We start from the raw sequence: 11,998 nt of genomic DNA on the forward strand, positions 1-11,998 counted from the left end.
TACCTAGTGCCTTTTCCTGCCTTTTTCGCTATTTTATTTTGCCTTTTTCAGCCTATTTCGTTATTTTATTTTGCCTTTTTTGTCTGTTTTTATGTCCTAAAAAACCGTCAACAACATTAGGGATATACTATAAAAAACGTCAACAACGTTAAGCTACTGTGGGTTCCAGGACACGCAGATATCGAAGGTAACTCCCACGCCGATGAAGCTGCGAAATTCGCATGTATGGCTCCCATCGTTACTGCTTCAATCATAGAAAAAACTGACATAAAACACCACATCCACCAACACCTAAAAGCAAAGTCAAAAACGGAATACCAAAACTACCAACACCCTCACTACTCAGCCATCAACAAAGATCTAGTTCCTCCGGAATACCCCAAAAACGTAAACGGTTTTAAAACCAGGATATTTTCTCGACTCCGTCTTGGGCACACAACACAAACACATGCATATCTCCTAAAAAGAGAAAACCAAACAATCTGCGAAAACTGTAACTCACTCCAAACATTGCAACACATCCTCAACGATTGCCCTCTATACGAAGAAGCAAAACAAGCAATACTCGACTCACAGAACATTTCGGAAATACTCTCCATTCCTACCTCCACAAACATTGAAAAAATCGCTAGATTCGTTAAAACTATTGATTTAACCATATAACCACTAAAACTACGTGACACATACACAAATATAAACACAACTCATTTCTGCAACGTAGAGCTGATGGCCTCGGCAGCCAATGCTCATATAATTCTATTAGTTCTGATATTCATATCAGTACTAAATAATAATAATAATGTCCTAAAAATCCGTTCCCTGGTTATCACACATATACTTGCATGATAGTTTTTGGTAAATTTTTTGTTATTTTTATGCACGAAAATATGTAAATGTACATACACATACTTATTTATGTATGTATATATATGTACATATCCATATATGCGTATATACCCTGTAGTAAAATATAGAGACAGTCTGTTAAAGCGCTAGTTCCGTCCTATACATTTCAGAACTATTTCTGAACTAGTGCAAAACGGTAGCAGAAAGGGGCAGTTGAAACTTTTGGTTGCTAGTTGCGCTCAGGTGAGAAGTAAATGCACAAATTCTCACTTCTCGTACAATACTACAATAGCTCAGCGGGAAGACGTCCGACTCTAATATCGTTGGTCGCGAGTTCAAATCGCGGTGGAGGCAGTTGTGATTTTCAGATTTAATAAATTTAAATTGTTGAGTGCCGCTAAAAAATTTAAGAGAAAATGATCCAATTTTAATATAAATAAAATAAAAAAATTAAATCAAATGCAATCTGTAAAAGAACAGAATAAATTAAAAAATATCAGAAAATCGAATAATCGCAATTTTTTTCATAAAAAAATTTATTGTAGCAGATCTGTCCAAAATGGGAAGAGTTCAGAAAAGAAAAAATATGCATTAATCTAGTTTTAAAATTTTTTCTCATAAAAAACTTATTGTCCCAGAACTGTCGAAAATAGCATCAGTTCAGAACTAGTTCGAAAGTTCTGCAGATGTGGCAATTTCCATTTCGTAGGACATCGCCAAGTAAAAAGAGACAGTTGAAAGCATTGCGTTGGGATAGATCGAGAACCAGTACCGCCTCTTAAAGAGCTAGTTCTGCGCTAGTTCTGAACTAGAGCGATTTACTGCAGGGTATTTATAAACTATCTAATGTGTGGGTTCTTGGGCTAAACGCGTGAGAGTTTACGGGCAGAAGCATATGTATACGGGGGATATATATACGTTTCCATAAACAGGCAGAGTACAGCAATGTATTAAGTTTCTGGACATTAGCGTACAAGTTCTCGAAAAACTTCATTTCTGCCTGTTTCGTATGCTAGCAAATAGAACGTATGCCTCTTTTCACAAAAAGTGATTCATCTTCTACAAAGTGGTTAGTATTGTACAAATTTGTATATATAGTTTCCTTCAAGAAATGAACTTCAGTCTAGTAACTAAAGGTTCTTAAGGTCCCTAACTAAAGGTTCTTAAAGTATGAAATACATAGAAACATAAAGGCATTTTTTCACAAAAATTGGTTAATATTCTACAAAGTGGTTAGTATTGTACAAGTTTGCATACCTAAGTTTCCTTCAAGAAATGAACTTCAGTCTAGTATACTAGCAAAACAATAGAATATAACTAGCCGGCCTCGTATGCGCGAGGCTTCGCCACGCCCTGAATGTGTACATATTAAATAAGATGCGACTGAAAACAAAACAGGTTGCAACCCTACTAAAAAATAATATATAATTGCGCATCTGGAGGCCAAGCCCTTTCATTTGACACCTCATTTCTTGTAATCTAACGAACAGCCCACATTTTTTAATTTTTCGCACAGGTTGCAACCCTCTTCGAAAAATAAAACCTTACTGCATATCGGAAGCCTTTTCCTTTGACACCTCATTGTTTTAAATTGAATGAACTGTGCGAATCTAATGTCATTAACAAAAAATGCCCTCGCGTTTTATACATACATAATTTTTAAATAGGTGGCAACCCCACTCAAACAAACAAAAATATTTGCACATGCACAGACCATATCCTTTCACTTGGTACCGCAGTTTTTAGTCCAACAAACGGCGAAGATCTTATAATTTTTAAAAAGTGGCAACCCTACTCAAAAAGCAATACATTATTGGACATATAAAAGCCGAACTCTTTTATTTGACACCTCATTTCTTATAATCCAACGTACAGTGCGGATCTAATAAGTTTTAAACAGGTGGCAACCCTATAGGAATTTAAAGTACTAAAGATAATATTCCTATTGATACAGGTTATACAAAAACATATCTCGTATAAATCCCTTCAGTAGCTTTTGAGATTAGCGTGGTCAAAATATCTCGTCTTTTATACTATGTATGTATAGAAGATAGTAATTTTTAAATAGGTGGCAACCCTATTAAAAACTTAAAGCTTTTGTACATGCGAAGGCCAGGCCCTTTCATTTGGTATCTCATTATGTAATCCAACGAATGGCGAAAATCGTTTAACTTTTTAATAGGTGGCAACCCTACTCAGAAAAATAATACATTATTGCTCATGTAGAGGCTAACTCTTTTCGTTTGACAGTGACGGTGCAGAACTGATGCCTACGCTTATTATGATTGAAGATAGGAATTTTATTAACAGGTGGCAATCCTATTAAAAAAAAAACATTAGTGGTTTTCTAGAGGACAATGCCTTTCATTTGATAACACATCTTTTGTAATCCAACGAACAGATCTTATAGTTTTCTAGACAGGTGGCAACCCTATTAAAATTCTAAGTAAAAAGGTCACTCTCCTGTTGAGACAGAGTATATTAGAGAAAATCTCGTCAAAATCCGTTTAGTAGTTTTCGAGATTACCGCGTACAAAGAATCTCAACTCTCGTTTTTACTATGTATAGATGATTTTTTCAGCGCAGTATTAGACAGTGTTACGGATTTCCATAAGGTTCTTAAAGTATGAAATGTTAAATATATACATATATTCACCTGTAGGCGGATTCTGGAAATCGCTATCCCCAAAACTCTAAAAATCTCCAAAATGCTAAAGCCAAAAAATTATCCGAAAGTTAGGCGATTCCGCTAAAATGTGATTCTGTGTTTCGAGTTGCCAAAAATCTCCAAGAGATTTTGTAACACATTTACCCGCCAGGGGCGTCGCTCTTGTAGCTTGTGAAAAATGTCAAGTTTTGTTTTGATTTGTGGTGAATGCATTGTGCATTTTACATAAGCAAGAGATAATATAATACCTTTAGAACTTAAATCAAAATTAAGCAGTATAAAGTTCATCGTGTGAAGCTAATCAGCCCTATCATAGAATCCATCGTAGAGAATTTACGAATTCGGATGTCTGCTACGAATACGAAAAAATTGCTATCACTGAATCCGAGTGAACTCGAAAACAGTGCTGCCAAATTAAAATTTCGAAGTACGAAGTTTCGCAATGAGCTGGCTGAAAGTAAACAAATAAATTTAGTCGTGTAATATTTTTGATTTTACACATTTTTATAAAATTATCAATAAATAAATAATATAAAAAAAACTTTTTAATATACAATGATTTTATAAATGGACTAAAAAGTAGAAAATAATACTTCTCAGTCCCATAGAATTTGTTTTGATAACTTTTGATTTTGAAATTTTAGCAAAAGTCATTATAAACAATCTATGAAATTGAAAATGAAAAACGTGGAGCGCATGCAATACAAAGCATTCGATTTAATTGACAATAGTCAAACTACATAACGTAGACCTAAAATTTCTACAGCGAAAGTAGAACTTTGAAATCGATTTTAAGCGGTCGTTATTCATATACCCACATACATACATACATATATTACTTTTCATATCAATTCAAGTGTATTACATGCGCCCCACGCTTTTCATTTTCAATTTCATAGATTGTTTATAATGACTTTTGCTAAAATTTCAAAATCAAAAGTTATCAAAACAAATTCTATGGGACTGAGAAATATTATTTTCTACTTTTTAGTCCATTTATAAAAGCGTTGTATATTAAAAAGTTTTTTTTATATTATTTATTTTCTACTTTTTAGTCCTGTCTGAATAAAATTTTGCAATAGATATCAAAATAATTCAACGATATTAATAGAAAGGTGCACACACATGCATTTACATATGTATGTACATACAAACGAGCACCAATTAATTTTATTTAAAGAAATGGCGTGTCGTCTATTTCCGCCGATATGCGTGTATAAACCCTCCTCAAAGTCTAGCCAAAAAGCCAGCAACTCACACAACAGGTTCCCCAGAGCAATTCGCTCGAGAAAGTGGTACCCGGTACACGTAATACGCGGCACACAGCACAACAATCCGCCAAAACAGGCAACCCGGCCCAAAATTACCACCGTAGAAGGCAGAAACCCCGAGCGGCAGTGCAGGAGCCCAAGAATTACCCTTAAAACGGCCACAGGAGCTTAAAAAGACCAACTGGTCCGAAGGTAAGTAGTTTCGGACTAGTCCCAAACTGGTTCCCAACTTGTTCCCGGACTGGTCCCCGACTGGTGACCAACTGGTCCCACGAACTAGTTACCAACTGGACCCAAAGTGGTTACCAACTGGTCCACCTATACCTCAAGTGGTCCACAAGTCACTTCACTTACAAAGCATTCGATTTAGTTGACAATAGTCAAACTAATTTTATTTAAAGAAATGGCGTGTCGTCTATTTCCGGTGTAGCAAACGTAGTACATAGGGCGACATCTAGATGTCATCTACCTCGCCCTATTCACTATGCTTTTTTATAGGAGCTTTTCAAAGCTTTGCTTTGGTGTCGGAACACAACATTGAAAGTTTCTGGATCCACAACATTGAAAGTTTCTGGAACACAACATTGCAAGTTGATAAAAGCGTTGTAAAAAAAATGGATTCACTGGCGAGTGCAATCATGCTGATGTTAGTGGAAAGTGAATTAAGCGGGTCCGCTATTAAAATTCACAGAAAAACTTTGAGGGACGCAAGTAATCCTCTCGAAATGCAAGAAGTAATGTAAGTGTAGTGTGTTTATGATTACTTTATTTCTAACTGCACTTTAAGCAGGTTCATAAAAAATGTTCGCTTAAACAAAGCCCCATTTACGTACGTCCTAAGTGTTTTGTAAGAGAAAGCAGCTCCTTCGTGCTCGTCATCCATAGCCCTAGTTCATCGGCTATCTTCTGGAGTGGGCAAGGATTATGACATAACGATGGCTCAGTCCACATTTTGCTGCATTTTAAAAGACGTTTTGGCGTTGTTACAAACTCATATTTTCCCACATTGGATAAACCTTAACTTAAGTGATGACGAAAAACGGCAAGCAAAGATGGACTTTTACCAAAAAAACAGGGTTTCCTGGAGTAGTTTTGTGTGTGGGCGGGACTCATATTAAAATAATTTCTCCCACTGAAGACAAATTCCTCTATTATAACCGAAAAGGCTACTACAGCATCACTGCTATGATAGTAAGTGTGATAGACAAGTTATGCATCAAGGTTTAATTAAATTATTTGCAGACTTGCGATAACAAAATGAAAATCCGCTGTGTGAATGCGCAGTACCCAGGAAGCAATCATGATTCCCATATAATGAACGTCAGCAATGCGAGATGTTTCTTTGAGAGGAACTACTTAAATGGTGAACGTAACACCTGGATTTTGGATAGGTAAACAGAATTAATTAAATTTAAGTGAAAATTTATAAAAATTGTTTTTCCACGTTCAGGGGATGCTGGATACTCTTTGGAACCATGGTTGATGACACCTTTCCGTTCACCTCCGCCTGGTAGCTCCGAAAGCCATTACAACAGGATATACGCCAAAGCTAGAAATATTATAGAAAGAACAATTGGTCTTTTAAAAAATAGATTCAGATGTCTTCTAGGCGCTCGTGAACTTCATTACGAACCTTCGAAGGTATGTCAAATCGCAAATGTCGCAGCAGCGTTGCACAACATTTGTATTCATTATCGCGTGTTTGATGATGTTTCAGAAATCCTGGAACTATATTATGAGAACGAAAATAGTGAGCCTTCATCATCCACTTTTAATGATGCAGGTTCAGAGATTAGACAATCTATAACGAGAACACTAATAAGTATATGAAGATAAGACTGGTTTTAACTAATATTAAACATGAAATAAAAGAATGTAAAAAATTAATTTAAATAAAATGTTGCTATTGTTTATTTTTGGAAAATGCTTCTAATTTTTTTTCTTCTATATTTAACATTTGTTGCTTTATTTGGTTTCTTGCCGCGGTTAAATTTTCCATGGCTCTGGTATGCCTGCGAATTTCTTTGAGCTCTTCTTTTTTCAGTTCGTAAAGCCTTTCTGTGGCTCTACCCAACCGTCGAACATCAGAGCAAAGCTCATCCAGCTTTGTGTCCTGCTGGGCTAAATGTTGGAGGCTCTTTTCGTAAAAGTCTTTCTGCAGGACCAACTGCTCTTTTAGCAAATCTGCTGCAGAGGTATCTCGACGTTTCTGTGCCGCAGGAGCACGCCTTGGAAGTGAGGGAGAGGGAGCTGAGGCCATTGACACGTCAGCAACAGCTTCAGCATTTTCTCCAACGCTCACCGTGTTTTTTATGCCATGCGTGCTCGTCTTTAAAGCAGCGAGCCGGATTACCTCTTCTTCAATTTCATTAAAACTATGTTGCCTGTTTCGACCACCACCAGTTGCCAACTGTTCTCTTTTGTTGTCCGCAAGTTTTCTTTTAATATATGCCTTCCAGTCTAACCATACCTGAAGAAAAGTATATTTAGTTAGCAAACAATGCATGCTTTTTTTAACTTTTTTCCAACTCGATACATCTTTAGTTGGCGGACCGAGACTATTTAGCTCCTTAGCCACATTCTCCAAAAATTCCATAACTTCTTCCTTCGAAATCTCTGAAAATCCTTGCGCAATTTCAGGTCTCTGCTGCATTTGCTCAAGCAAAGCTGCGTATTGCTGCCTGGTTGTTAACACTTTGGACCTTATAAAAACAAATAAAAACATATTTCCACACAATTTAATTCAATTTTTAATTTTATTAATTTAAAGTTTACATTTTTTAGTAATTTTAAAATTATTTTCCTTTTAATAATAGAATTTTGCGCGCCTTTCGCTTCTTCTCCGACAGCAACAACTCGTCGAAGAAAAATTGTACGAAACTCTACGATTTGACGTTTCGAGTGGATTCTGTGAATGCAACCCTACGAATTTCGAATTTACATCATAGCAATTCGAATTGCGTGACAGCTATATCGGAACATCTCCGAAAATACAGCCTACGAAGGATTCTATGATAAGGCTGAATAGCTGTGAAGTAATTTTGCTAGAACGTGAGTATTAGTACTTCGAAAAGCACTATTTCAGGCAGACATTACTGTCACTGCCTTCTAAAAAAACATGCCCATATAAACAAGTTTTAATACATTTGTAAATGTTGTTTAGAAAAAAATGAGTGCATTGCAAAGGTACTTGCATCGTGTGGCAGTGTATTCCCTAAGAAATTTGAGAAACAGTTTGCGAACCAAACGAAAATCGTTGCGGGAAAGCACGGATCCGTTCAATATTTCTGAGGAGCGGTTTATTGATATCTTTCGACTACCAAAAGTAATATGTCGAAGCGTTTACGCAGAAATTTGCCCTTATATGCGGCAAAATGCATCAAGAGGGCTTTCAGGAATGTTAAGATTCCTTGTAGCATTGCGATTTTTTGCCCAAGGTGTGTATACATACTATGAAGTTATTTAAGTATGCATATGCACATTATTCCTCTTCCGCATAAAAGAATTGTTTACGCCGAAATTATTTAATATTTCTAGGAAGCTATCAACGTTCAGTTGGCCAAGAATTCTTGCTCAATGTGTCCCAAAGCAGCGTTAACAGGTGCATCAGGGAAATTGCAAGCATAATGGACAGACATTTATTAACCCAATATATAAAGTTCCCATCGACAATTGAAGAAAAGCAGCTTTTAAAGAAAAGTGAGTTAAAAGAGGAATACTATTTAGGGCATATGTACGTATGAATGTGTGTATGCATGTACTTATGTTTTGTTTCCATAGATTTTATGAAAAATTCAGATTCCCAGGAGTATTAGGAGCGATTGACGGCACACACATAAAAATAAAGGCACCATCGGAGGACATCGAACATGTTTATGTATGCAGAAAAGGAGGGCATTCAATAAATGTGCAAGTTGTGCGTTCAATAAACCTGCATACATATATATGTATTAGGGATGCCAATATTAACGGAAAATTGTGATCCCGGGATTTCGGGATATTTTTTGAGTAATCCCGGGATCCCGGGATTTATCCCGGGATTTACATTGAGACATAACTTTTATGAATATGAGTAAAAATTCAACAACAGAAAGCATTTAAACATGAAATAAAACCATTTAAAATTTACGATAAACTGATTTTAAAATCACATATTTATTAATACAGACAAATATTAAAGTAATAAATTTTTAAATTGAATTAAAAAACATGTGATTTAGGAACGCATACATCACAAATAAGAATATAAATACCAGGTACTTTTGAAAGTAACCGTTAATATAACAACATTAAACAAAAAAAAAATACAAAAACAAAAATTCTAAACATTTTCAGTTATTAAAAAATATAAACAAAAAAATACAAAAACAAAACCTCTAAACATTTTAATTCTACTTCATAAACAAACATAAGAAATATTATATGACTAAAGTCATATTAAAAAAGATTAATTACTATTATTGCCTTTAAAATAAGTACGCAAGAACAGCAAAGCATTCAAGGTGGAGTCTTCTAATCTGGACCTAAACTTATTACATACAAAACCTGCTGATGAAAAGCATCTTTCTGCCTCAACACTTGTCGGTTGAACTGTCAAAAGGAAGTCATAAGCCATTTGAAGATAATGACCCCTATCTCCTCCATTACAAAATTTTTCTAGTTCTTTTACCAGCACGCCGGATAAATTATTATTTTTTCGATTTGTGGAAGTTTGAGTAGATTGACTTAATAAATTATGTAACTTTTCTTTAAAACTTTCGTTTACATTATTGACGCTATGAGTACATTCATTTAAATCTTCTTCAAAAACAGGCTCAGACTGTAATTTTATAAGTATAGTCAGAAGCTCCTTTTTTAATTATACTCAAAGGCGGCATTTTACAAAAATCATACTTCATATATGTTATTAGGATTCGTTAGAAAGGAGAAAACGTCTGACATAATCGTTCGACGCTGCTTAATTCTTTCAATAATTTTCGATACCAAAATCCTACTTAAAGAAAATTTATTTTGTTTTATTTCTTCTAGCATTAAGTGTAACGCTACATCGCATTTATGTAAATTCATCTCTCTCGAGCATAAAGCTTCAATAGTTACTTTTATTGTCTGAAGTAAGCTGACAACTTCCTTAATAATTTTCATTTCGGAACTTTGTAAATACGTAATTTTGAGATCAATTGTTGCTTTCCTAATACTTGTTTCAAGTAAAACAAAACGCTGCAACATTTCTAAAAGACTACTCCATCTTGTTTTACAATCTAAAATAAGCTTCATCTCTTTGTTGTGCTCAGTTTTGACATATTTCTGCAACGCATCGTTTTTCGTGGGCGATTTTCTAAATATACGCACAATTTTGCAAACTTTTGTAATTATTAAATTTAAATCATTCTTTTCAGTGTATTTAACAGGCTCACTACCATTATAAATAATAAGACCATCATCTTCGTCTAAATCCTCGAAATCGTCGTCACTATAATCGCAATCAGCTTCGTCTGAAATTAAATGAAAAATATTTAAAAACGATTAAATAATACCAATACAAAATACTTACTGAGTGTTGTAGGTCTTGATTCAATTTTATACAGAACATCGATAATTGCTAGTTGGAGACCGTGCGCAAAGCACAGCTGCTGGTATGGTTCTATAAGCCTTCCGACTTTAATCATCGTACTTGCTCCATCCGTTGTTATAGCTACAATATTTTTGTTAAGATTTAGTTGAAAATCAAGTAAACGCTCTTCCAATTTTTCGACACACACTTCAGCTGTCATTGAACATTTATAACGAACTAGACCCAAGTTCCAAAATTTTGATTTGGAAAACATGTTAATGTTTAAATAATGTTTATTTGAGATGGATGTCCACTCATCAAATACCAAGCTGAACCTTTCACCGTCTCTATGAAATTTTTGAATCTCTTCCATAACGTTCTTTTGAATACCTTTCTGATAATTAAGCACCATACTTCGAATCGTCTCCCGCGATCTAGGTACGTGGAAACCGTTTGAAATCATCAATTGTCGCAAGTCAGCCGACTTAACAAATGCTGAAAAGGTAAATCCGTCGACTGCAGTCATTCGCGCTAACATAGCCTCAAGAGTATTTTGAGCTTTACTTGGAAAAAAGTTGGCAATCTTTTGTTGCTTGCAAGGAACATGCTCGGGCGACTCATCACGTTCATCTCGCTTAGGCACAATGTTTGAATTGTGTGTTTTTAAATGCGTGTGTAAGCCCTTAGTGGATCCACCTTTCGTTTGTAAGATTTTGTTGCACTTTTTGCATTTGGCTACCTCACTTTTGTCTCTAGCAACCAAATAATGAGACCATACCGACTTGGCATCGTTTGCCTTTGTATCGTGTGGAACGAATGCTGTAAAAAACAATGAACTTAATTACTCAAATGTAATTTGGGTTTTACTTACACTGAGCATTTGAGCAGCTGGCAGTTTCGCTCATTATTCGTTCTGATTTTAGCTTTGTACAAAATCTTTAATTGAATTTACGATACTAATAAGCAACAGTTCTGTGAAAACCAGCTGTTGCATATATTTTCAGCTGACAATGTGGCACACTCATAGTTTTTAGCAGGGCAAAAAGGGGAAATTTTACATTCGACTAACCGGCCATTTACACGATCAACAGATTTCTTTCAAGTTGCAATTTTAAGTTGTTTCTTTGACGACAGCATCGTGAAACTGAAATTGACTATCAAGTTACGTGCAGCTACGTCGCAGCTGCCAATTGTAATGAATTTTAACCAGCAGTATGTGTGATCAACTTGAAAACAAATTCTTGATCCTGTACCTGAACAGCAAAAGTCGATTAATTAACACTTTTGAACTAACTGTAAAAATATAAGTGCATATATGGTTAAACTCACAGCTTACTTATACACTAGTAAATGCTTTTTTAGCCTCATTTGTAAAAATTTGTGAAAAAGCTTTCTCCGTTCGACTGAATCAGTTGATTTAGTTGTAAATATTACCAAATGATGCAGTGTTCAATTCAAATCAATCTACGCCATATTATATAACTGAATTATAACAAGTTTCTTGGAAATTAAAAAGTTTTTATTTTAATCAAATTTTGTAATAAACATGTTCTTACTTTCAATCCGATATTTAAAAATTTTCGGGATCCCGGGATTAATACAAACAAATCCCGGGATTTCCGGGACCTGGAAAACACCCGGGATTGGCATCCCTAATATGTA

The 11,998-nt window shown here is 35.1% G+C and overlaps 2 protein-coding genes across 3 annotated transcripts; one reads left to right on the forward strand and one right to left on the reverse strand.

Annotated features, from left to right (window-relative positions):
• The first annotated feature begins 7,638 nt into the window (after window positions 1-7,638).
• On the forward strand, window positions 7,639-8,918 carry LOC118749211. 2 transcript variants are annotated; one of them, XM_036483997.1, is made up of 4 exons: window positions 7,639-7,836; window positions 7,949-8,222; window positions 8,323-8,484; window positions 8,566-8,918. In XM_036483997.1, the coding sequence occupies exons 2-4, from the start codon at window positions 7,955-7,957 to the stop codon at window positions 8,598-8,600; spliced, it is 465 nt and encodes a 154-aa protein (XP_036339890.1). In that variant the 5' UTR covers window positions 7,639-7,836; window positions 7,949-7,954; the 3' UTR covers window positions 8,601-8,918. The 2 variants fall into 2 exon arrangements, with proteins under 2 accessions (XP_036339890.1, XP_036339891.1); XM_036483998.1 differs by lacking the exon at window positions 7,639-7,836 and having other exon boundaries at window positions 7,863-8,222.
• A 168-nt stretch (window positions 8,919-9,086) lies between these two features.
• Window positions 9,087-11,361, reverse strand: LOC118749210. The gene is made up of 3 exons (XM_036483996.1): window positions 11,208-11,361; window positions 10,337-11,155; window positions 9,087-10,277 (listed from the first exon to the last, which is right to left on the reverse strand). The coding sequence occupies exons 1-3, from the start codon at window positions 11,239-11,241 to the stop codon at window positions 9,673-9,675; spliced, it is 1,458 nt and encodes a 485-aa protein (XP_036339889.1). The 5' UTR covers window positions 11,242-11,361; the 3' UTR covers window positions 9,087-9,672.
• Between the last annotated feature and the right edge of the window lie 637 nt (window positions 11,362-11,998).

Source organism: Rhagoletis pomonella, unplaced genomic scaffold, assembly GCF_013731165.1.
Source record: "Rhagoletis pomonella isolate Grant_MI unplaced genomic scaffold, Rhpom_1.0 Rhpom_scaffold_00014, whole genome shotgun sequence".
In the NCBI taxonomy this organism is placed as follows: Eukaryota; Metazoa; Arthropoda; class Insecta; order Diptera; family Tephritidae; genus Rhagoletis; species Rhagoletis pomonella.

What these genes read in the sequence shown, in the direction of transcription:
- LOC118749211 (XM_036483997.1), top strand. Translation starts at nt 7,955, where the DNA reads ATGAGTGCATTGCAAAGGTACTTGCATCGTGTGGCAGTGTATTCCCTA. An exon ending in ATTGCGATTTTTTGCCCAAG is followed by an intron (nt 8,223 to 8,322) that starts GTGTGTATACAT and finishes TAATATTTCTAG; the next exon opens with GAAGCTATCAACGTTCAGTT. An exon ending in AAAGCAGCTTTTAAAGAAAA is followed by an intron (nt 8,485 to 8,565) that starts GTGAGTTAAAAG and finishes TTGTTTCCATAG; the next exon opens with ATTTTATGAAAAATTCAGAT.
- LOC118749210 (XM_036483996.1), bottom strand. Translation starts at nt 11,241, where the DNA reads ATGAGCGAAACTGCCAGCTGCTCAAATGCTCAGT. An exon ending in CAGCTGCTCAAATGCTCAGT is followed by an intron (nt 11,156 to 11,207) that starts GTAAGTAAAACC and finishes TGTTTTTTACAG; the next exon opens with CATTCGTTCCACACGATACA. An exon ending in ATCAAGACCTACAACACTCA is followed by an intron (nt 10,278 to 10,336) that starts GTAAGTATTTTG and finishes ATTTAATTTCAG; the next exon opens with ACGAAGCTGATTGCGATTAT.